Source organism: Gopherus evgoodei, chromosome 2 (assembly GCF_007399415.2).
Source record: "Gopherus evgoodei ecotype Sinaloan lineage chromosome 2, rGopEvg1_v1.p, whole genome shotgun sequence".
NCBI lineage: Eukaryota > Metazoa > Chordata > Testudines > Testudinidae > Gopherus > Gopherus evgoodei.
This window is the reverse complement of record NC_044323.1, coordinates 256,281,212-256,306,751: the sequence shown is the minus strand read 5'-3', so window position 1 is coordinate 256,306,751 and position 25,540 is coordinate 256,281,212. Positions and strand designations below refer to the sequence as shown.

At 41.2% G+C, this 25,540-nt stretch overlaps 1 protein-coding gene across 9 annotated transcripts in view; it reads right to left on the bottom strand.

Moving 5' to 3' along the window:
• Positions 1 to 25,540, bottom strand: part of MATN2 (matrilin 2) — a 114,868-nt gene that overhangs the window by 38,143 nt on the left and 51,185 nt on the right. For all 9 annotated transcript variants that reach the window (XM_030553534.1, XM_030553533.1, XM_030553536.1 and 6 more), the window contains exons 4-7: positions 24,785 to 24,907; positions 17,976 to 18,098; positions 6,242 to 6,364; positions 3,121 to 3,243 (exon numbers count right to left, since the gene is read on the bottom strand). In XM_030553534.1, coding sequence (XP_030409394.1) covers positions 3,121 to 3,243; positions 6,242 to 6,364; positions 17,976 to 18,098; positions 24,785 to 24,907 — 492 coding nt within the window. The remainder of the gene's footprint in view (positions 1 to 3,120; positions 3,244 to 6,241; positions 6,365 to 17,975; positions 18,099 to 24,784; positions 24,908 to 25,540) is intronic.

Below are 25,540 nucleotides of genomic sequence, written 5' to 3'. Positions count from 1 at the left end.
CTGCATACCAGTTGGCGATAACTTTAGCAGGCATCATTCAAATACACAGTCTAGCAGCATTCAGATCCAGGTGACTTGAAAACGCCAGCAACAGTTGTGCTGTCTGTGGCTTTGTTACCCTCAGGAGTGACATATCAGCCAAAACCACTACCATCTGTGGAAAAGGGTGCCAGTATTCAGTGCCAGTGCCCTATACTCATAGTTTCATGCAACTGAGCAATTCCCTTCTAGTTTCCTTCACCCCTGGCAGCACATACTCACCATGGCTTGAGCAGAGAATGGCACCAGGCACAAGCACTCCAAAGCAGAAGTGTCAATAAACTCATTTTGTTTAACACTTTAGGGCAGCAATGAAAGGAGGGAGTGCTGAATAAGAAGTTTCATTTTCCATTTCTATTGTACTGACAATAGTACCTCTGTACGTTTTAGCTGATGCTGATGTGGCCTTGAGAGGTTCCCCCTTCACACCGGAAATGGTGCTCCACCATCTGCTGCTGCTCTGTAAATGCCACCAATAACCTTGAATTGGTTCTCGCTATATCCCACAGCAAACTGACCATCATGTTCCCTGCAGCTCTTCTTGCAGCTCTATAAATACCGGAGAACGGTTCTGTGTTTGCAGTGCTCATGACAAAAGCGCAGAGCTATGCAATCTTCATGCTTCTGCCGGATACTCCAGGCAGCGACAAGTCCCATGCAGGTTCACAGGAAATTGAAAATAGGTGCAAAAATTATGGGATAAAGATATATTATGGGATGGATAATAGTGCATTACGGGGAGTTGACCCCTGCTCCCAGTCACCCCTACGTGAGTCGTTTCTGCCCCATCAGGCATTGCCAAAACTACTCAAAAGACAGCGTGTTGAATGGTGGCAGGTTGCACAATGGAATACCTACCCATTGACACAAGTAGTCCTGGAGAGTACATGCAGTGCCGACGCAAGGAGATAGTATATCACTTGTGCATGTGCATACCTAAGTGCTGCGACTTTATGCTGACGTAACTTGTGTCAGGAAAGCTTTGTAGTGTAAACATGGCTTAAGTATTATCCACACCATCCATGATAGTTATATGTCTATCTGCTCTTAAAAACGTCCAGTGATGGAGATTCCACGTCCTCCCTAGAAAATCTGTTTTATACCAAGGTCCATTCCCCATTTAAGAAGCTAATACAATGGAGGGTGTTTTCTAAGTTTTGTAAGGAACTGGGATGGTGATTGAAAGGAGTGGTTCTCAGCCAGGGCCCCTGGGGGCCGCAAGCTGGTTTCGGGGGGCCGCCAAGCAGGGCCAGCATTAGACTCTCTGGGGCCCAGGGTAGTAAGCTGAAGCCCCACTGCTTGGGGCTGAAGCCCTGAGCCCTGTCACCTGGGGCTGAAGCCGAAGCCTGAACAATCTAGCTTCACGGAGCACCCTGTGGCATGGGGCCCAGGCAATTGCCTGGCTGCGATCCCTTAATGCCGGCTCTGGCTTTTATATGCAGAAAACCAGTTATTGTGGCACAGCTGGGCAGTGGAGTTTTTATAGCATGTTGGGGGGCCTCAAAAAGAAAATAGTTGAGATCCCCGATTTAAACTCTGTAGTGATTAAAATATAAATGTAAACTGCTTTTAATAACTAAATAATACATCCCCTACTTTCCCAAAATTAGTCAAAGGCATCTGTCCTTGGCTACAACATAAATTGAAGTATTTAGGCCAAAACCACTTGTGTTACTACAAGCCCAAATAAGAACTGTAGCAGGGTGGTTACCCGCTCCTGCCCTGAGGGGTTTAAAAAGCAGCCTTGGAGAGGGCTGCAGCTCTAAAAGCTGGACTCATTGGGGAAGCAGCTGCAGCTGGGCCACGCAGGACCGGCACTAGGGGTTTGAGCGCCCTAGGCGGACGGCAATTTCGCCGCCCTGCACGCTGGTCCCGCGTCTCCGTGGAGCTGCCGCAGTGGTGCCTGCAGAGGGTCTGGTGCTCTGTGGCTCCAGTGGAACTGCTGCAGTCGTGCCTGCGGGAGGTCCACCAGAGCTGCGCGAGCAGCTGACCGTCCGCAGGCACGACTGTGGCAGCTCCGCCGGAGCCGTGGAGCACCGGACCCTCCGCAGGCATCACTGTGGCAGCTCCATCGGAGCCACCTGCCGCCCCCTCCGGCAAAACGGCACCCACCATTTATTCTGGCGCCCTAAGCGATTGCCTCGGCTGCCTAAATGGTAGCGCCGGCCCTGGGGCCACGCCTCAATCAGGCCACAGCTGGCCTGTATAAAAATGCTGTGAGCCAGGAGCCCAAACAGTCTCCCTCTGTGTGCAGAGGGAGAAGGGCTTGGCTGCAGGGAGCTAGACACAGGGTACCTGAGTGGAGCAGGGCTGGGGAAAGGCAGAGAAGCTGGGGAGCTCCAGCCTGGAAAGCCCCACGCTGTGGCCTAGCATAAGGCCAATATGTACTGGGGGTTGCAGAGGGCAGCCCAGTGATAGACAAAGGCAGCAGGTCCAAACCCAACCTTGCCAGTGATTAGTAGGCTGATACTGCAGTCTGCCCCAGAGCGTGGGGGCTAGATGATGACTGGCAGTAGCCATACACTGAGGCAAAGTGGGGATAGTGGGTGGGGGTTCCCCTGGGAGGGGGAGACCCTGAGGCAGAAAGAGATTATTGCCAGGGAGCAGCACCCCAGGTAAACACGGCACTGGGGTCCTGGGAGGGACACGGGGGCCAGAGGACAGGCGGATCACTGGCCTGCAGAGGGTGCTCTGGGCTGGAAATTGAGCTAATTCCCTGAGAGACCGGCAGGAGGTGCCGCAGGGGTGAGTACAAACCTCTACAAGAACATTTCAAAGAAGTAATGAATGTCCTGGTTTTGAGCCATCATATGTCCCATAGTACTCCCCAGAATTGCTTCAAACTCTTCAGAAAAATTGTAATGTAGTGTAAAATCTGGTCTGTGAAATATCAAGGAGTTTGGTTTAGTTTTTGGCCAAGTTATGGGGTGAAGGAAGGGGCTGAGGTTAAAAATCAACCTTAAAATAGGTTTGTTTCAGCCTTTACTATGGAAGAGGCTATGATCTTTCTGTAAATTCAGCCATATAGGTTTTCAGAAGTAAAAGCAGGTGAACTTTATTGCATACAGTAGGACAACTTACTTTTGCAAGTTCTCTTATCTGGATTAAGAGTAAACCCGTGTCGGCACTGACAAAAATAGGAATCATTTGTATTAACACATTCCTGTTGACAGCCATGGGTCTGCAAAGCACAGTAATCTGGTCCTATAAAAAGAAAAAAATGGACAGCAATGAGGAACACAGACAATTAAATTAAATTAAAAACAATTACCTCAGTTTCTTTAAATGAACATCTCTCTTTCAGGACATGCTCCTGACACGTTGCCATACTTTCTCAAGCTGTGAAAACAGAATGTTCCATTTTCACACAGACTATAATATATCATACATATTTTTAATGAACCCTTGGGGATAAGTTTTCAATGGGAGGATGTACAGAAATGAGTGTTAGTATTTTTGCAGCTAAATAACCATAGAGCACAGTGAAAATGTATCACTTGGTTTTCTAACAAATTACCTGGTAATACTATTTTACTGCATACAAGTTAGATATGACTTATAAGAAGTGTATTAGTGTGCTTTTGAGTGCTTTGCACTAGATCAGAGCATTACTTTATCTGCAAAGTCAGGGTCTGAACAACTCAGGTTTGTTTGCTTTGCAGTTCCCTCATTTAAGTTGCTCGTGAGATGATATCATGAAGATGTATAGGTTTCAGAGTAGCAGCTGTGTTAGTTTGTATCTGCAAAAAGAACAGGAGTACTTGTGGCATCTTAGAGACTAACAAATTTATTTGAGCATAAGTTTTTGTGGGCTACAGCCCACTTCTTCAGATGCATAGAATGGAACATATAGTAAGGAGATATATATACATACAGAACATGAAAAGGTGGAAATAACCATATCAGCTCTAAGAGGCTAATTAATTAAGATGAGCATATGAGATATGTGTTTGTACAGAGGCTTGCACAGTGGGGCCCTGGTATATGATTGAGACTTAGAACGCAGGAGGCTCCTCTCCTCCCCAGAGGTAGCAGCATGGGGTCCCATTGCATCCCACAGGTTACAAGAGGGGCTCCCTTCCCTTTGGAAGGAGCAGAATCAGCAACCACGATGGTGGCAGGAAGGCCGCTAATAAGTATTCCAGGAGCCAAGTTGTACACGGTATACCTGCTTGGGCTAGTGTTGGCAACCCCCCAGAGCAGTGTATCTTGCAGTTAACTTTCAAATGGACGAGTAGTGTACACCTCTCTGTGCTTTTGTTTCAAGCTGTCTTAGTAACACTTATTTATGTTTCGGGCTTTTCTTTGTGTCCATAAGAGGCTAGAAGCTTAATATTTTCTTTTTCTTTTTGTAAATGAAAGCCAAAATTCTGATGTAATCAAAAGACTCTGGGAGTTGGAGCCCTAGGCACGGGCTACAGTGCTTATATCTTAATCTAGTTGTGCACTTATCAAAGCTCCAAAAAAATGTCTGTTTGACATGTCCTGTTCTTAACATGGGTTGAATCTTCACTAGTTTTGCTGCTCTCACTGAGACTTACCTGTCAGGCCAAATTTGTAGAAAATAATGTTGAGTTTTAAACTTTGAACATTTAAAATTTAGTCGTTTTGAAGCTTTTCCTTGTGTGTTCACAATGATCTAAAGCCAGTGTGATTTAGAACACAGGGGAACTCTGACACATCCTTGCTCTGAATCAGTTTAGTCTAATCCCAGGCTAATCTGAACAATGTTCTGACTTTAAACCAATTGCAATTTGCAGTCCATTTTCTTTATTCTTGGGTTTGGTTTGCAAGATACAAAAGAAGTCCAGTTTGCAGAGAAGTGGTTTGGTAAGTTTTAAAGTTATTTATGTTTAAATTCAGCAAGGGCATCCTGAACTGATCTTAACCAATGCTGTCCTGGCTCCAGTCCATTCTTGCTTGGTTGCTGCTGCTTATTCAGTATTTCCTTCCCCACTACATCTATCCAACGTGTTTTTATTTTTCAGATTGTAGTTCTGGGAATGTTTTTTGCACTTTAAACTGATTTAAAGTATTTAAAGCAGCTTAAACAGGTTAAAATGCTCCAGAGGTTTAGATCTGTTTAAATGCATACAACAGTTTAAAACTAATATCAGTTAATCCCCATAGCTGATGTAAAGATTTAACTTGCTTTAAGCTTTTTTATGATGTTTTAAGGTCTTTGATCAGTTTAAACTGGAAAAAAAAATCCCACATTCTAAAATCCTTCACAAATTTTGGGGGAACAATGGATCTGGATTGCTGCCCAAGCAACAGGAGGCACTTATGCTGTACTGAGAATATTTCAAACTGCATGCTTATGTGGATATATACACACACAAGTATGGAAATATGTATTTCACATAAAATTCTAATAGATCTGCATCTGACTGGTGCCTGCCAAGGCTACCAGAGCCTGCAAGTTGCCAGCTACATTGACTGGCACCAACTGTACTCTGACTAATTGTGTTTCTTTACGATATAGCCTTTTAGACAACCTGTAATTGTAATTACACACCCATGTGTTTCTAGGGTTGTATAAGACTCTCATATTGTACTGCATTATTTCATAAACTATATTTGTTCACACTGTTAAAAATATGGGCTAAATTAATCACTGGTATAAGCAGTGTAACTCTACTGAAATTAATAGAGCTGCACCCACTCACAGTCACAGCAATTAAGTTTCTTTATCATAATCCTTATATAGAAAGAAGCAGAGTTAATGTTGTACATTCAGCCTTTTCTTTTACATTTCCTGAATATGGCATACTTAGCTATGCAACCTTAACAGTGCCTTAATACAGGGCATTTGCATTTAATATTAAACTTGTTTTATAAACAAAGAAAATTTAAGAATTATGTTGTATAAAATTAATATGTTTTTCAGGTCTATTGCACAAGGAAGGAGGACACTCAAAATAAAGAACTCTGGCAATCCGAAGGGATCACGTAAAATCAGAAGCCTTTATGTTGCTACCTAGGGAGAAGCATGGCCTCATGTTAAGAACTCCTTGTCCCCAGAGAAGGAGGAAACTTCCACCGCTTTTATTTCCTATGACTCCAGGAGCTAGTCCATCCCTGACATTCTACTGAATGTCCTCAGCATGTTCAGGAACAGCAGTGGGAAAATCACCACTGGAAATTAGGAGGTATAAGGAGAGCAAATTTATCATAGTACTTAAAATTCATCACAACTTACTTCTGCAAGTTCTTCTGTCTGGATTTAGAATAAATCCTTGATGGCATCTACAGTAGTAGGAGTCATCCATACTTACACACTCATGTTGACAACCTTGGTTATCCAAAGCACAAAGGTCTACAACTGAAAAAGAAAAGAAGAAGAATACATGGAATTAAAATAAACAGAATCAAATAAAAATATGATTAAATATTTATATTATGGAAGTGACTAAGAGTCCTGATCAATGTCCAGGGCTGTACAAATAATAAATTCTTATATAGACTTCTATTACCCTCCATCTCCAACCTGATTTTTCACATTTGCTGTCTGGTCACCCTAGAAACGGCAAAGTTGAGGGAAAAATGGAAAAATTATTTTTTTTAAGATTTTTTCTATCATCGAGTAACATATGAGTAGACATGATCCAGACCACTTTATTTACATTTGGTCCCTCATTCCTCTCTCTTAGTTGGTCTGTCTTTTTAGACTGATCTTTTTGGTGAAGGGATTGTGCCTTCCTCTGTCTATACAGCTTTTAGAACATTAGGGGCACAACTGAAAAATAATTAATAATAATTCTTACAGGACCTATATTTCCCCAGTTTTCTCACTAAAGGATAGACTGTGCAACCCTTATTCTTTGTGGTGAGCACATGCTCACAGGAGCAGTCCTATTGGCTTCTACCAGTGGTTAGCTTGCCAGTTTCTCTAGTGAAAACAAACATACAGTCAGTCACCCTTGGTGACTGACTGTATGTGGCTGAAGTGCTCTCTTGCCAATTGCTCTTGCCAGTTGCACTGTTGTAATATTTGTCATATACAAATTAACCACACTCTAGGCCAGCGTTTCTCAAATGCGGCCACCAGGGGCTTTTCTTGAGGCAACAGCCTTCTAAGCAGTGATTGGGGTGGGGGGAGCAATGGCCCCTTCCCCAGGACCGCCAGCAGGGGTTGGGCCCTGCCCCCCTCTGGAGCCAGAAATGCTAGAGGACCAGGCAGACGGTAAGTTCTTCACCTTCCTGGGCCAGTGGGGCTTGGGCTTCTGGCTTCAGCCCTGGGGTGGTGGTGGCAGGTTCTGGTCACGGGGTGGCAGGATCTGGTCCCTGGCTGCGGGGCTTCAGCCCGGATCCCAGGCTTTGGACACTCTCCTTGATCTCAACACCCCTCTTATAATCGCTGGCCCCTGCTGCCTCCCCCATCTCCCCATCCATTGCCTCTGGCCCCTGCTGCCTCCCTACCTGCCTCCCCATCCAGGGCTTATTTTGTACCCCAGCTTGCTGGCGTTGAATAAATTTGCTGTGAAAAGTGATATTTGAATGTTTAATATTGCTTTTCACTGCCTCCCAGCTAGCAAGTCTGCTTCTGTGAAAAATGGTATTAACAAATATACAAATATCATTTTTCACAGCAGCACACTTACTAGGTAGCAAGTCTAAAACAAAAAAGCAACCAAAAAAGCAAAAGAAACAGCAGCAAAAGACAAGAACATGCAAAGCACCTTATTTATGTTTCTATTCTTTACTGAACCTAAACAGAATAGAGACATCTGTACATTATTTTGATTGAGTTTGAAAAAAAAATTACATAAATAAATTACAATGATTTGGACATTTATGTGGACATATTTATTTGTTTTTACTAAAGTTAATTACCAGTAAGTATTTTAGGAAAAATTGTCAGAGTGGTCACCAGCAAGAGTTGGTGGCCGCACTCTGAGGCCACCAAAAAATTTGTTTTGAGAACTCCTGCTCTAGGCAGGGTTAACCCTGCTGGGTTGTGTTGGTAGTCTCACTAGTTATTCTTTTCATCTTCTTTTACACCAGCTATTAGTGGTACTTGCTCAAAATAGATATTTTCCAACAAGATTTCCGTTAGTAAATGAGATATTAAATCCGCCGTGGAGTTAAATATCCATGAAAAGACTAAGAAGTAGAACCAGGAAAGAAAGGAGAATGAATCCAGCAGCCCCCGGAAGCAAAGATCACTCTCCCAAGAGGGGAAAGAATGTGGTTTAACAGAAGAATGTATTTTATTGTAAGATTTTTGCTCATCTGAAAAGAGGCAGTCAACACAGGATGGTCTTTTGGCCTGCAGGCCATTCAGAAGACCCAGTTTCCTTTCCAACATGGTCCTGGGCTGTCTTGTTTCCTTGTTAATAAGACCCCTAAGAGGTAGTCTGTAGCTCCTCTAACTGAATATGGAACAGAGTTAACAGGCTTCTACAGGCACCACACCTAGAGCCAGGTGACTAATTCCCAACACACGATTTGGTCTGCAGATTTAACCTTTTCCTTGGCCCAAGTTGTCCATGAACAGACTGATTTTTTCAGTTTTGTTCAACGAATGTGGAGTGGACAAATGTCATTCTCTGCGCTGTTGGTGAACTGCTAGCAGTGAGGATTCCTTTGAGTATCAATATTTAAGTGTATAACTGGTCACCTAAGTTAGATGGTATTGTTTCTGTTCCTTAACTGGATAATGTAAACCTTTCTAAATAGGAAGAGGGCCTGAATAACTCACTGGGCCCAGCAGATGTTGTTTGTGTGGTCTGCTCTTTACCACTTCCTCTTGCTATGGTTAAGGTGCTGAGATATCTTGGAGAACCATCTCTGCCCCTTTAATAGTACCCATGTGTGTCCCATTAAATCCTTCTCTTCATCCTCTTAATCAAGAGCAGAAAGAATGTCAGCACCTGTAATGAAACCAATGTTTTATGCAGAATTCTGCAGTGTTGTATTCCCTGCCACACGTGCTATGTATCAGCCACAGCAGGGAATGCTGCTTTATTGGCACTCTGCTCTCTGCTTTGCCTGACTGAGCAGATCATTACCTTGGGTTTAAACCAGGTGAACACTCTGTACTTGAGAATTCAGCAAGTAGTGATTCCTATTTAGCTCAATGCCTGTTGTTGGAACAGTGCTGAATTATTATGAATTGCTGTGACTGATGTGAATAAATGTGGCAAGCAGGAGTTTGATATGGCTTGGTATGTCTGAACTTGCTAGAGGATTCTGGAGGCAGGATTCTCTTAGCACTAGATAAATGAAGTGGAAAATTACTGAAAGGCTGAAAGAATTGGGTTTATTTAGTTTGGAAAAGAGAAGACTGAGAGGGGACATGATAGCAGTTTTCAGGTATCTAAAAGGGTGTCATCAGGAGGAGTGAGAAAACTTGTTCACCTTAGCCTCTAATGATAGAACAAGAAGCAATGGGCTAAAACTGCAGCAAGGGAGATTTAGGTTGGACATTAGGAAAAAGTTCCTAACTGTCAGGGTAGTTAAACACTGGAATAAATTGCCTAGGGAGGTTGTGGGATCTCCATCTCTGGAGATATTTAAGAGTAGGTTAGATAAATGTCTATCAGGGATGGTCAAGAGAGAATTTGGTCCTGCCATGAGGGCAGGGGACTGGACTCTATGACCTCTCGAGGTCCCTTCCAGTCCTAGAGTCTATGAATCTATGAATCTATGACATTTACCCAGAATCACCCGCGACACTGTTTTTGCACCAACATGCATTGGGGTCTCAACTCAGAATTCCAAGGGGCGGGGGAGACTGTGGGAACTATGGGATAGCTATGGGATAGCTACCCACAGTGCAACGCTCCAGAGACTGACGCTAGCCTCGGACCATGGACGCACACCACCGAATTAATGTGCTTAGTGTGGCCGCGTGCACTCGACTTTATACAATCTGTTTTACAAAACCGGTTTATGTAAAATCGGAATAATCCCGTAGTGTAGACATACCCGAAGTCTCCATCTAGAATTGGTAGTTATATCTGCTTGTTTGCCAATCAGGATACTGTGTAAGGCTAATATAGTTACTGAGGGTTTATGCTTGCGGGGGAGCTAAGGTTTGTAGGAAAAGATGTGTAGTGTGCAACTTTAACTCCCTGTGTGATTCTATTATTTTTATGTCTTTTCATTGGTATTAGGGAAGTAACATCTTAGCCATCACATTTTGACAAATTTGACTGTAAATCTTTAAATACACAGTGCATCAGACTTCTCCTTTGATCATGCCTATTTTGTAATAAATCATTTACCTAGTAAATACTATCCACAAAAATGAATGATACTTTAATATAGACTAACGAAAACTGGGAGTTATAGTCCTGATTGAATACTACACATATTCACATTTACAGGATTTTCCACCAGGGATCAGCATGCATCCTTGATGACATTTGCAGAAGCAGGACATTTTTCATAACAACATATCCATTTTAAAGTCTGAAGTTGCTCAAATCACAGAAATCAGTTCTTGCAGATCCACTGCTAATAGGAATAGCAAGTTAGCCAATCACTCTTTTCTTCGCAAAAAAAATTAGAATGGCTGATTTCTACATAGTTTTAACACTTTATGGAAACATTATTAATGATCATATATTGATCCATGAATATGTATTGCAGGGATTCAAAAAAGTTAAAAGATAAATCATGTATATGATGCAAAAAAAAAAATCTACAAATAGAAGTGTAACTAGAACGCTCTGCGTTTACATTTGAACCTGCCAGCACTGGCATCAGGATGAATAGCATGAGTTAGAGGATTCCACCAAAATAAGTATAAGTAAGCAGTACTTGAGAGATCGAGTGGATTTAGGTCAGAAGAAAAATGCAAGACATAAGAAGGAATACAAGTCCGAACCAGATCATGAGGATATGAATGCTTTGAACATTACCAAGAGAATTTGGAACTTGAGTCTCCATTTCAAAGGAAGCCAACGCACTAGTGGAATGAAATGGGAAAAACATGAAAAATTAAAGATGCAGCTTAGTTCTGTGTAAAACATTAAAGACATTATGGAGAAGTGGTGAAGAGACTGACAAGACAACAACTAGAATGTTGAGGCAAGAAATTACATAGAAATGTACTAAGGTTTGAATAAGAAAAACGTATTTTTTGTGTATTAAAGAAAGGATAGGAGCTGACATCAGAATAGAACCTATAAACAATCTCTAGTGAAGCAAGTGTATTTATTTATATTTGTATTGCAGTAGTGCCCCAGGGTCCCAATAAGGATCAGGGCCCCATTGTGCTAGTTGCTATAAAAATACAAAGAAAGACACAGTCCTTGCCTTGTAGAATTTATAATCCAGTTTAAGACAAGATGTTATAAGTAGATGTAATAAACAATAGAAGAAATAGTGAGGGAGGATGAGGACAACAGTGATGATAATAGAGGGTTATATAGGTTAGCTAATGTGACCACCTTTCTTTGGCAATGGAGGGATAGCTTAGTGGTTTGAGCATTAGCCTACTAAACCCAGGGTTGTGAGTTCAATCCTTGAGGGGGCCATTTAGGGATCTGAGGCAAAAATCTGTCTGGGGATTAGTCCTGCTTTGAGCAGTGAGTTAGACTAGATGACTCTCTGAGGGTCCCTTCCAACCTTGATATTCTGTGATTCAGAGAAACTTAAATTGAATCTTTTATGTGCTTAAAAATATATATATCCACAAGTTCCACTAGCCCTCTGTATTCAGCATTAGTGAGACCAATACTGGAATACTGCATCCATTTCTGGTGACCACATTGTTAAAAATATGTTGAAAAACTGGAAAGGTGCAAAAAAAGAGCCACAAAAATGATACCAGGTCTGGAAACAAAATTCCTTACAGGGAGAGACTTAGAGAGTTCAATCAGGTTAGTTTATCAAAAAGAAGATTAAGAGGTGACTTGACTATCTTGTATAAGTTCCTTGGGCAGAAAATACTGGGTATAAAGGGCATTTTAATTTATCAGAGAAAGACATAACAAGAACCAATGGCTGGAAGCTGAAGCCAGACAAATTCAAGTAAGAAATAAGGCATATATTTGTAATACTGAGTGTGATTTACCACCGGAACAAACTACAAAGGGAAGTGGTGGATTCTATCTCTCTTGATGTCTTCACATCAAGACTGGAGGCCTTTCTGGAAGATATGCTTCAGTCAGACAAGTTATTGGGCTCAATACAGGGGTAACTGGGTAAAATTCTATGACCTATTCTATATAGGAGGCCAGCTAGAAAGAATCCAACTTCAGAGGACAAGAACATAAAATGGTACTTGAGTCCTAGGACCTATGGAGAAGCATCAGTTACGTAGCATGAAATAATTCTGATGCATTCATTGTAAAACAAACAGATGAATGTCCTCTGAAAATCTAGACATGAATCTGAACCACACCTGCTTATGGGTGAAAATAAACCCATATGCTTTATATCTTCAAAAAGTTGCAAATCCAGGAAAATAAAACAAAACAATGAGCTAAGAAGAAGGCTGAGGCAGTAAGTATTCCCATATTTAAATCATGAGATCAAGTGTAATTGAAACATTTCAAAGGACTAGGCACACAGTTGATTCATCTGCAAAAGGCATATAAACCATAGCTCTCATAAAAAACAAAATGGGAAATGGCATGAAAAATGCCCACTGGTATGGGCAATTACCTGTTTTACATACTGAACTAACGTCCTGCTTTCTAGGGCATTCTAAGAAATTACTTAAGTGGGCAGTCAAGATGCAGATTACATTGTGTTATGGGGCTTTAAACTGGCAAGAATTTAGCTTGAAAGAAGGTACAGCTGTGGAAACTTATTTCTTACAACTTGAGAAGAATTGTGGTGGGACTGTGTGTAGGGGCCTAGGCTCCAATTCAGGAAAGCATTTAGGCAAATGCTTTACTTTAAGTATCTGCTTAAGTCGCATTAATTTCAACTTAATTTGGAGCATGTGCTTAAGCGCTTTCCTGAACCCAGGCCCGAAAGAGAAAGGCAACCATCTGGCACTTATTCTTCAACAGAAGATACCAGAACAGGACATTCTCTTGAAATACAAGACCAGGAAGGAAGGCTTGTGAGAAGGAAAATAGCCTACAGAGCTAGATTACTCTAAAACATACTGTGGTATAAGTATGGAAGAAGTGAAGAATGAGTTATTTACAAAGTTTTAAGGACAAGTTTGTGTTTCACATTTAATATTTGTTTTCCTGAATTTTCATTCTCTAGCTTTCATCTTGCAGTACCCTGGGCCTATGTGTGTTTCTTTACTGCCAATGGTATGAATTAGGGGCACAGAATGCCCAGTTCCTTTCAGGGAACTAAGCTTAGCCAACTCATTCTACAGACAGACTTGATTCATAGGTGTGGCTTGACTTCTATATTCAGGGCCGGTTCTGGCTTTTTTGCTGCTCCAAGCAAAAAAAACCAACCAACCAAATAAACAAAACAAAAAAAACACAACAAGGGTGCAGGGAGGCCGGAGCAGTGAACAAAAAAATAAACAAAAAAACCACAAACTTTCAGTGCCAATTACTTGGTGGCTCGCGGCTGCCTCCCCCGGCTGCACTCTGGCTAGCGGGACTCCCTGTGCTGCAGACATGCCTCGGGCAGCAGAGTGCGCACCCTGGCTAGTGGGGGGGTTGGGGGGGAGAGAAGGGAGGTGGCCAGGGCTTCCTTCAGCTGGGGTGATTGCCACTCAGCCCCTCCTGCTGCGCCACCTGCTGGGAGGGCTCTGCGCCGCTCCCGCCTGCAGGTGAATTGAAAGTCGTCAGTCTGTGAGGAGGGAAGAACGCAGGCTGCCAGGCTTGCTGCAGACATGGCACCAGCTGGGGCAGACGAACCACACAGCCTGTTCCGAGCAGGGCGCTCCTCTCCTCTGCACCACCGCTCCCTAAAGCGGTACACTGAAAGTCAGCGAAACAGAAGAAAAACAAAAAACAAAACAAAAACAAAAAACACCAGAGTGCAGGGCAAAAAACCAAAAAAAAAAAAAAAAAAAAAAAAAGGCGGCTATGCCACCCTAGGATTGGATGGAATGCCGCCCCAAGCACGAGCTTGCTCGGCTGGTGCCTGGAACTTGTCCTGTCTATATTTGGGGGGGCAGCTCCAGTTAGGCCAACGGGGCCATGTGCATGTGGGGGGGTGCAAATTCCGTGCCTGCCCACAGGGGTGCCATTTCAGTGGGTTTTTTGAAGGGAAAGGGGCAACTTTCACCATGATTCCAGGGGCTACGTAACTGAAAACGCTAGGGGTTTTTGCAGATAATAACTTAGAAATTATCTGACACGAGCACTGATCTAATTCCTATATCAAGAAAGAAAATTAAATATTAGACCCACGCAGCTCTAATACTAATATGTTCTGACATCTTATGGCAAGTCACTTAAGAGACACTGGTTAGGTTTAAAATTGCAATGTGTATTCTTACTCAGATACACTTACTAAAGTCGGAAGTGACAATCATGATCATCTAGTCTTACCTGCACCCTGCAGACCACAGAACCATACCTATTCACTCCCGTAATAGGCCCCTAAACCCTGGCTGAGTTACTGACGTCCTCTAATCATGGTTTAAAGACAGCTAGTTACAGAAAATTCACCATTTACACTAGTTTAAACGTGCAAGTAGCCCATATCCCATGCTGCAGAGGAAAGCAAAAAAACCCCAGGGTCTCTGACAATCTGACTTGGGGGGGAAATTCCTTCCCAACTCCAAATATGGTGATCAGTTAGACCCTGGGCAAGTGGGCAAGACCCACCAGGAAAAGAATTCACTGTAGTAACTCCCCATCTAGTGTTCCATCCCCAGCCATTGGAGATATTTACTACGGGCAGTCAACGATGGGCTGCATGCTATTGTAAGCAGTCCTGTCATACCATCCTCTCCATATACTTATCAAGCTCAGTCTTGAAGTCAGTTAGGTTTTTTTCCCCCACTGCTCCTCTTGGGAGGCTGCTCCAGAACTTCACTCTTCTGATGGTTAGAAACCTTTGCCTAATTTCAAGCCTAAATTTGTTGATGGCTAATTTATATGCATTTGTTCTAGGGGCCACATTGATGCTTAACTTCCATAAAGCCTCTCTCTCCCTGGTATTTATCCCTCTGATATATTTATAGAGAGTAATCATATCTCCCCTCAGCCTTCTTTTGGTTAGGCTAAAAAAGCCCAGCTCTTTTGAGTCTTCTTTCATAAGGTAGGTTTAATATTCCTCAGATCATTCTAGCAGCCCTTCTTTGCACCTGTTCCAGTTTGAATTCATCTTTCTTAAACATGGGAGACCAGAATTGCATGCAGTATTCTAGATGAGGTCTCACTAGTGCCTTGCATAATGATACTAACACTTCCTTGTTTCTACTGGAAATATCTTTCCTGATGCACTCCAGGACCATGTTAGCCTTTTTTCACAGCCACATCACATTGATAGCTCATAGTCATCCTGTGATCGATCAATACACCCAGGTCTTTCTCCTCCTCTGTAACTTCCAACTGATAAGTCCCCAGCTTATAGCAAAAATTCTTGTTAGTCCATCCCTAAATGCATGACCGTGCATTTTGCACTATTAAATTCCATCCCATTTCTATTACTCCAGTTTACAAGGTCATCCAGATCTTCTTGTATGGTATTCCAGTCCTCCTCCATATTGGCAATACTTCCCAACTTTGTGTCATCTGCAAATTTTATTAGCATACACACATTTTTTTTTTGCCACTGTCAGTAATAAAAATGTTAAATAAGGTTGCTCCCAAGACTGATCCCTGAGGAACTCCACTAGTAACCTCCATCCAGCCTGATAGTTCACCGTTCAGAATGACCTGTTGCAGTCTCCCCTTTAATCATTCCTTATCTAACTTTCAGTTCTCATATTAATCCTCATCTTCTCCAGTTGAACTAATAATTTCTCACATGGAATTATATCAAATGCCTTACTGACATCCAGATAGATTATATCTACCACATTTCCTTTGTCTAAAAGATCAGTTATCTTCTCAAAGAAGCATATGAGTAACTTTGTTACTACCTCTTGAATACAACTGAAACAACAGTAGAAAATTTTATTAAAGCTAATGTTAAAAAATTATATAGTACACAGGTTAAGAAAAAAGAGTGGCTGTACATCTGGGTATAGTGTTTAGATTATCCACAAATACAAAGTTTGTTTTTAAAGTCATAAGACACAAAGTGCATAATCAGCAATAACCCAAATTTAGGTGAATAAATTTAAGAATACAGTTTAGATATTAGTATTCAAGTATTCGGATACATCACTCATGAAAAGTTACAGAGTTGGTTGTGGAAAGCAAATATAGCAATGAGTGAAGATTATCCCTCAGTAATTGAGAATTAGGGTAGGTTGTCCATTTAGAAAATACAATCCATCAGGGAGGTATTTGGGTTACTTTCCGATTTTGCTTCTCATTGGCGTGCCATCTCATCTCGCCTGGTATTGCTGATGTCCAGTGATGTGTTCTACGTAGATGGCCCTCAACCACCTGATGGCGTCTAACACCATGAGTTTCCACATCAGCCGAGCGTAGAGCTGATCGATTCCACATTCTCTCAACACTCTCTTATTATTGTACTGTAGTCTCATGTGCCTAAGGCTCTGATGAACAGTGCATGTGTCTGAACCTGGTAACCCTTAGCTCTCAAGGTTTTGGCTAGAGGGACCTATTTCTCTACCTTTCGAGCGTGGGTGTGGCAGAAGGCCGGGGTCCTGTTCTTGAAGGGCACTGTGACGTCCACCATCATGATCTTCTTTTGGTCCTCACTGGTGATGACGATGTCCGGTTGCAGTTGGCTGTCAGTTCAGGGGATGGCGGAGTTCACAGCCACCTTCCCTATGGGTGGCAGGATGGCTCTGACTAGGCAATTCTGGATGGTGTTATGTTGCAGCTGCCAGGCTCTGGAATGGGGCTTGCAGTTACACAGGACATGGGGTAGTGTCTCGTTGGCATAGCCGCACTTCCTGCATTACTTGTTCCGATTCCCCTATTACTACTTTCTATCATTTAGGCTACTTACTTTTTGTAGTTCACCAAGTTTGGAACAGATATTTAACTTTAGGAAACATCCTAACAGCTCTTTATCTTAATCACCGGTTAATCACTCTGTTTATAAACAAAATTCTGACTCCCTGCCTGCCTCAAGGGCATAAGCTCAGAGCAGTCTCCTGTCTCCTCTGCAGAACTCTTTATATAGCACACTAAGGCTGCCTCCCTGAGGCTTGCCGTTTGGGAGGGGGGGCAGTGCCACGGGGAAGGGAGGAGGTGGAATGCTCGACCCAAAATCCGCCCATGACTAGATTCTCACACAACAAACCACTACATAGTCATCTTTTAGTACCACCCCTTGAAAACAGATGTGGAAAACCTCCTCAGCATACCCTGGCATGGAAACAGATGTTTCAAGGAATGTCTACCCTCTCCCAGATTTTCCCAGGATCTGACTCCTACCTGAAGAGATAGCAACTCTAGAGTAGTATTACTAGCAGTCAGAGTTTGTTTGTTTTTTTTTAATGATACCCGTTTAAATGGTACCATCCAATGCATTGCTGACAACCCACATGGATTCTGAATAGAAAAAATCAGGTACTTGATTTCAAAATGCCAGCATAACCCTATGTGAAATTAGTTGGGGCAATTTTTCACTTTTCTGCTATTTCAAAGTTCATTGAAAAAAACCCCTAACAACAAATCTATATACAATACGTTATGCTTAAAAATTGTGTGGGAAAGGAGAATTTATCAAGGCTTGTGACTGTACTGTACATTTATTTGTACTGAAAAAGTAGAAATCTTTCATACTATTTAAGTTATCCTGACTGCAAAATTTGGTCACAGAAGTCAATGAGATTGGAACAAAATTAATCAGGTTGTTTGTGTCAAACTCTCTCCCCTCCAAAAACCAGCCGCCCAGAACTGAAACTTGTCTCCCATCTCTTTGGCTTGTGTGTCAATGGGAATTTCTAAGATAATACTTACTGATACACTTCTTTCCATTTTCATCGAGCCCATAGCCATCATAGCACTGACAGACATAGGACCCAGGTGTGTTCACACAGATCTGTTCACAGGCATGTTTCTCCACAGCACATAGGTCCTGGGCTGCAAAAAAATAATCACATAACTATGAGATTCCTTTACCTTCTATATTGCATAGATTTATATATTGAAAATGCCATTCAGGGAGAGATGAATAAGTCATCGGAGAATGACATATTCTAATCAAGAGCACATGTTTCCTGGGCAAAGTTTGAAAATTTTATGCTCTTAAGAGCGATCATATACTGCTTAGGGGCCTGATCCTGCACTCACTGAATCAATAGCAAAATTCCCATTTACTTGAATGGGGCAGGATCATGCCCTTGTGGACTGGTCGAAAAAAAAATTTTTTTTAAACCAAAAACAAACTTCTGCAGGTGTCTGAACTTAATGTTTCATTTATTTCCTTCCCTCTACTTCTCCTTTTTTCCTTTTCCCTTCTGCCACTGACAAAAGGGGGACAGGGTAAAGGAAAAGGAAACCAATAAATAGAAAAACCAAAAACTGAGAAAAAGGCCTATATTTTGTGTTTTTCAGTTTTGTCAAACAAAACACAGAAAATTTCTAAAATAAAAAATCTTGAAAAAAGGCTTTTTGTTTTTATGTAAAATTTCAATAGAAAAATGTAGATCAGCTACACTGCTTAATTTAATACATTTGACATATAAACTTGATGATCTATATATAGCTCAACAACAATGTGAGGGATTAATTTAAATAAACAAGTATAATGTAAAATGAATGAAATATGAACATTGTTTGTTAAAACAGTTCTTTTCTAGAAACAGAAAGTAAAACCAGAAACTAATATACAGGACATTAATGCTTTTCAAAGTTTAGGATACTGTTTTGAAAATATTATGCTGTGAAATAACAGTTTGCTTCTCCACAAAAGGACAACACAATGGGTAGCCTGCAACACATACAAATAGATATAGATATAGAGAAATGTATAATCCAAGCACAATGCAGTTAAATCACTTCAGTGTAATGCAGAATGTCAAGATTCTCCAATGGAAGGCTCCCAAACCTTTCAGTTATAACCAATTTAATGCTATTTACATATTTATAAACGTATTAGGTACCCTGAGTGAACAGATAATAATGCTTAGCACTTATATACCAGTAGCACTTTTCATCTTCAAAGCATGTTACAAATATTTATTATTTCTTCAAATGTATAAAAGACAACTAAAGGTGACTATCCTCCGGGCATTTATCTCATAAATTAAAAATCACAAAATAAATATAACCATAGAACTGCCCATAAATATATCCACCTCAGCTCCCACCCTCCTCCATAACTGTTAACAAAGAAGGGAAAAAATATTAACTAATTCATCCTTAGAACACTCTTTGGAGCCTCTGCCAATTACATTATTTTTCATGAACAATTAATTTTGTATGTGCTTCGGTTTGTGAAATGCCACAGTCATTTCAGTTGTTCAAAACTGTTTGACAAATAATTAATAGAAATAAATCCCAGCCTAAGGATTGCTCTCCAACTATTACAGCAGGTACGGACTTGATTAGTAAATAGTCATAATTCACTATTCAAGTTATGTGATTGGTCATGAAAATCATGTTTGTTTCCTTTTTGTTTTGTTTTGTTTTCCTGCTCCCTGATAAGATAACACTTACAAACTACTTCTATTCCCTCAAAATTCAGTTTAGTTCTAAAACATTTTACTTCTTGATTAAACAAATCTTGGTTAGTGAGCCAAAATTCACACCCCTCAAACAGTCATAGGACCAATACTTGGTTGTGCAAATATCTGTGAAACATTAAGGGGAAAAAAAGGGTGCAAACACAGTGGAATCAATATATGACTCAGAGGAGGAAGGTGAGGCATAGAGGTTAGGTGATTTGTCTGAAGACATGGAGAGAATCAGTTCTTGCCTCACACCCCTGCTCAGACTACAGCTCTCCCTCATTCTCTCCCGCATATTTCAACATAATGTAAAAGCAACATAGACATTAGTCAGTGATTTTATGAACCCACAAGGTACAGGTCTGTCACACAGTGACCTATGACTTTTCACAACATGCTAGAGAAATCTTGAGAATTTCTGAACACTTTATTGTTAGCTGCTGACATGCAGTAAGATATGTTCTACTCTCTTGATTTCCTTTAAAAAGTTATTTTCTTACCTTCTGCTGCTGCTTTTGTAATTAGGCACCAGAATTCTTGTCGCAGGCAAGTTTATATGGATGGTCTCAAAATTACAAATGCTGTTGCTGAGGTGAATGTGCTGAGCAGTCATAGGACAGCAGAACAAGGGAAAAGGTTTGTGGCATTTGGGATTACTGTTGCTCAAGAGTGGGTTAGGTGTCATAGGTGCAGTGCATCATTTGAAGGCAGTTAGGCTATGAGAGCTGGTGCATGGAACGTTACAGCTGCCCCAGAGTTGACTATTGAGTCGGACACCACCCAAGCACAGGGGGAACAGTGTACTACTAGGAGCAGTGCAGGAGCTGCGGCACCAGCAAAGAGGAACAACACAGAGGTGTCCCCAATGAGACCTACCCCAGGACTGTACCCTGACTGGAAGACCTGCAGAATACATACTTACCTCTAGTCAAAGGGGTGAAGTGGACTAAGGGACACCAATGGGCCAGATGAGCCCATATCTTCTTTCTAATGGGAAATTATTCTGTGAAAACTGTACGTTAATTTAACAGTTTCATGATGAAATGTATCAAATACAGGAGTCAAAAAGACATCCATACATACAGGGGAACTACCACCTTTTCCAGTCTGCATTAAAGTCAGTAAAACTTTGGTGACTAAAATTAATTTAAGAGCTCTCAACAGTAAGAGTCACTAATCTGCTGCATTTTCACAGCAGAACGGCACACAATAAAGAAAACAAAGGATCAATTCTTCTGAAATACACCAGCTGCTCTTTGAATCCTCTTCTCCTAACACAACTATTCACCACTTCCTATTTGTTAATTTTAAAAGGTGTTAAAATATCTAAATAAGGAAACTATGCAGGAAAGAATGGAAAACTAAACTTATAAACTTAGATAAATACATCTGGTACATGTTGATAATGTATTGCCCTAAATGTAAACATGACAGAGGTTTATTTTGCACAAAGGTCAGGTAGGGACTGTGTTTTTGTCTGTGTGTGCTTGTGAAAATCAGAGGCCAACAGCAATAGCTAGGTCAGAGTCTGTATGAGCTTCCCACAAACAACTCTACCAATGCACTTAACACCAAATGTACAACACATCTTCTCTTTCCATACTTGATCTCTCCAGCACGTACAGTGCTGTTTGCCTCAAACTGTTTGGTGATGTAAAAATATGTCCAGCAGGGAGTATCCTGAAAGCAGACTACATAATTCATTTCACTTTTGAGTTTAGCTAACTGGAACCAAGTGTCATCTGACTGATGGATGGATGAATGAATGAATGCATGCATTCATGCAAGCAAGCAAATATGGAAAAACAAGAAAACGTATTTAAGATAAAGTATAGGAGAATAACGCAAAATTTAATCTTGCATATTTTGAATCTCAGCTGGAGGAAGGAAGAACAGGATGAGGAGAAACTAGGCTCTAAAGAATGTTATTGCAGAAACAGTAGTGGAAATACTAACACATTAAAGGCCATTGTGCAATGCTCCCCTTAGTGATTCGCACACAGAACTCCAACTGACAACTTTGAAGTCCCACTAAAGATTGAAAGCAGAATAAGGTATATGTCTACACAGCATTCTGGAATAAGCCTCCTACCTGGGTCAACAGACTTGGCCAAGGAAGGCTTACAATGCAACTTCAAAGATCTGTCTACACAGCTATTTTTAGAATGGTAGGGAGAGCCCCACTAGCCTAATTCCGTTGATCAGGGCTAGGAGGCTCGCTCCAAAATGCTGAACAGACACACCCAGAGCCCAGAATCTGCAATTCCAGTTGAGTTCCTAGCAATACATAAGCGTATAACATAATAGAAAACAGCAAGAGCTAATAAAGAAAGGATCTTATCCAAAAATGAATAGCAATTAAATTCAGTTATCAGGTTTAATTTTTTGAGAGAGGGATAACAGTGTGAAAGTAAGAGAAAATAAAATAAAAATGCTGAATTTCAACCAGTTTTCAGGAACTATGATCTATTCTAGAAAGCCGGGGAATATGGAATATTTCTTCAAAAACACATTTGTTCTGTGAAAATGATGAGCTGTGGAAGGAGTGAGGGAATAGATAAATTATCTGATGTTATCATGACCAAAAAATTAGCAAGTCTCAGACTTCCTTTTCTAATCTTCTTTTCTGAGACAGGGAAACTGGGAGAGCAGAGTAATTTAAACCACATTTTGGAATTGATGTTTATCAAAAGGAACAATGTGATAGCACAAGAACAGGAGTCAATAGATCTAGATTCGATACCTATATGCTGCATGAGCTTGAACAAGTAACTCCTAAGTTTCAGTTTCCCCATGTGTAACATGAGAGTGCAGGAGAAGTAATACAAAGTGTACATGGGTGTACTGTGAAGTTTAGTTTATTATATTTGCAAAGTAATTTGAGAGTCTTGGGTGGAAGAAGTTGTAGAAGTATAAAGTATTATTCTTAAAGTTTTGTTACAGTGAAGGGGAGACCCCACAGATAAAATCTCATTGTGGAAGGGTAGTCAAAAAAGCAAACAAAGGCCATGGCTACACTTACAGTTCTGCAGCGCTGGTAGTTACAGCTGTGTTCGTACAGCTGTGTAGGGCCAGCGCTGCAGTGTGGCCACACTGACAGCTACCAGCGCTGCAGTGTGGCCACATTTGCAGCACTTGCAGCACTTTTGGGACTGGTGCATTGTGGGCAGCTATCCCAGCATTCAAGTGGCTGCAACGTGCTTTTCAAAAGAGGGGGGGTGGGGTGGAATGTGACAGGGAGCGTGGGAGAGACAGAGTGGATTTTTGGAGCTGACACTGTTCTCAGCTCCCTGCCTTGCAAGTTCTAAGGACTGGAAGATACACAGTGCCTACCTTCAATCATTTTAAAAGTTTTGACCTTTCCCCCACCTGTCTCTTATTCACTAAATGCTAATTATGCACTCCTAAATAGCCATCAGACCACATAAACAGTTGCTCAACATTACCCCTCCCCTCTCTCTCCTCAAGCAAACAGCTTTGAACATTCCAAAGCAATTCTCCTACCTTCGCTGGCTCGCTCACTGGAGCACAGAGCAGCTGTGTTTGTTTTTTAGCAAGTAGCTACGAGATCGGAGTTCAGCCATTCGTCTGGTTTGTTGTGGACAGGAATTCTGGGATACCTCCTTATACCCCGGAGGCCAATAAAAGTGCTGGTGGTGTCCACACTTGCTGACCAGCGTTGCATCACCAGCGCTGGAATCGCTACACCCGAGGCAGACCAGGTGTACAGCCAGCGCTGCAACCAGGGAGTTGCAGCGCTGGCTGTGCTTTGCAAGTGTGGCCACATCCTGTGTTGCAGCGCTGTAACCCCTCACCAGTGCTGCAACTCTCCAGTGTAGCCAAGCCCAAAATGATAGGGTGCACAAAGAATGGGTCAAATATAATATAATATTATCTTTAAATAATTGGTACCCTCACTTGGAGTACTGTAGTCAGTTCTGATCCCCCTCTCTTAGAAGATAGATAGCAGATATAGAAGGCATTGACAGACTTCGATATCAGGAAAGGCTGGAGTGACAAGGACTGTTTCATTTAATATGGAGATGTTTAAGAGTGAACATGTGCCTCGCGCATAGTGGATGGTACCACACATAATAAACAACATGATAGGGATATGTAAAATGGATGATGGTACAGAGAAGGTAAATTAGGCACCTCTAATTTACCCTCTCACATAATATAAGAACAATTTGATATTCAATTACATTGAAAGGCAACAGATGTAAAACTGATAAAAATAAATACTGTTTACACAAAGCATAATTAACCAGTGAAACTCATTACTATACAGCAGTGGTTCCCAAACCTGTTCCGCCACCAAGGGATGTACTGGCTGCTGCTTCCAGCAGCACCCATTGGCCTGGAGCAGCGAACTGCGGCCACTGGGAGCTGCAATCGGCCGGACCTGTGGACGTGGCAGGTACACAAACAGGCCCGGCCCGCCAGGGGCTTTCCCTGCACAAACAGCGGAACAAGTTTGGGAACCACTGCTATACAGCATCATGCAGGCTAATTGCTTAGATTAAAAAAAATATTAGCCATTTATGTGAATAACAAGAACATCCACAATTATGTTAGATAAGAAGAATTAAACCGTTTATTGAAAGTATATAAAACCTCATGATTTAGATAGGAGTTAGGAAGAACCTTCCCCTCAAGTTATTTCATCATTGTCCCTTGAGGGGTTTCTTGCACCTTCCCATACCATCTGGTACTGGCTATGACCTGAGACAGGATACTGGACAAGATGGACTGTTGGTTAGAGCTGGTATGGAAATGATTGTGTTCCTGTCTTGGTTCTTTCCAAGACCTCTGGCTTTCATACACCAACAAATATAAATACCATTTCACTTTGCTGCAGTACAATGCTATAGTTTTTAAAAATTAACTTAAAGCTGACAGGCTTTGGAAGGGCTCACAAGAGCTTTTCCATTTACCAAAAAAAAGGCAAAGCTTTGCCCCATCTAATTTGTTTTGAAGATCTCCAATGGTTTTATGCTCGTTTGAGTCCTCTCTTTTCCCCTCATTGAAGGTGTGAGAGTTTGCATGTATCATGGGAATGAGAAAAAAAAGAAGAAGTTAGAACAGATAACTTACTGCTGCAAGTCTTCTGGTCAGCGTTCAGAATGTATCCCTGTTTACATTTGCACATGTAGGAGCCAGGAGTGTTAATACAGAAGTGAGCACAACCATGCTCAGTTATACTGCACACATGGGGCACTGAAAAAAGAAACATGAGTCATTACCATGATCAGTTAATGGTGACTATAACTAAAGTGAAAATAAATTGCTTGTTAAGGATACTATAAAAATCTAGAGGTTCTAAAATTAATTTTCAACAGCCAAGACAAACACAGAAATCTTAACTCTCCATGTGTTATTGTGAAACATACAACAAAGCCATAATAAGCAGTATATATTTATGCCTGAAAATATTTTGTACTTAAGGTATTTCTGTTCCTTACTGAAATTTATATTATGTTTTTGTGAATGGAGTTACCCATGTGCAAGTTTTCTACCTTAACAGTTAAAATTTTACATGGAGTTAATATAAATAAAAACAAATTATAGAACAGTTATTTTCATACACAGTAAGGCAGATATCTTAAAATGTTGAATACTGTGGATTTTAAAGAGACATGGAGTCCAGTAAAATAAATATATCACATTAAGCTAGTTCGAAAAATAAAATGACTTTAAATACATTCACTTCTATGGAGTATTTAATTATATATTGTTGAACAAAGAAAATAACCCTACATCAGACTAATGAAATACTGAGTAGCTGACAAACTGATAAGGAAACTTGCACTATTCAGGTAATACAGTGCTGAATGTCATATAAGCATGCAG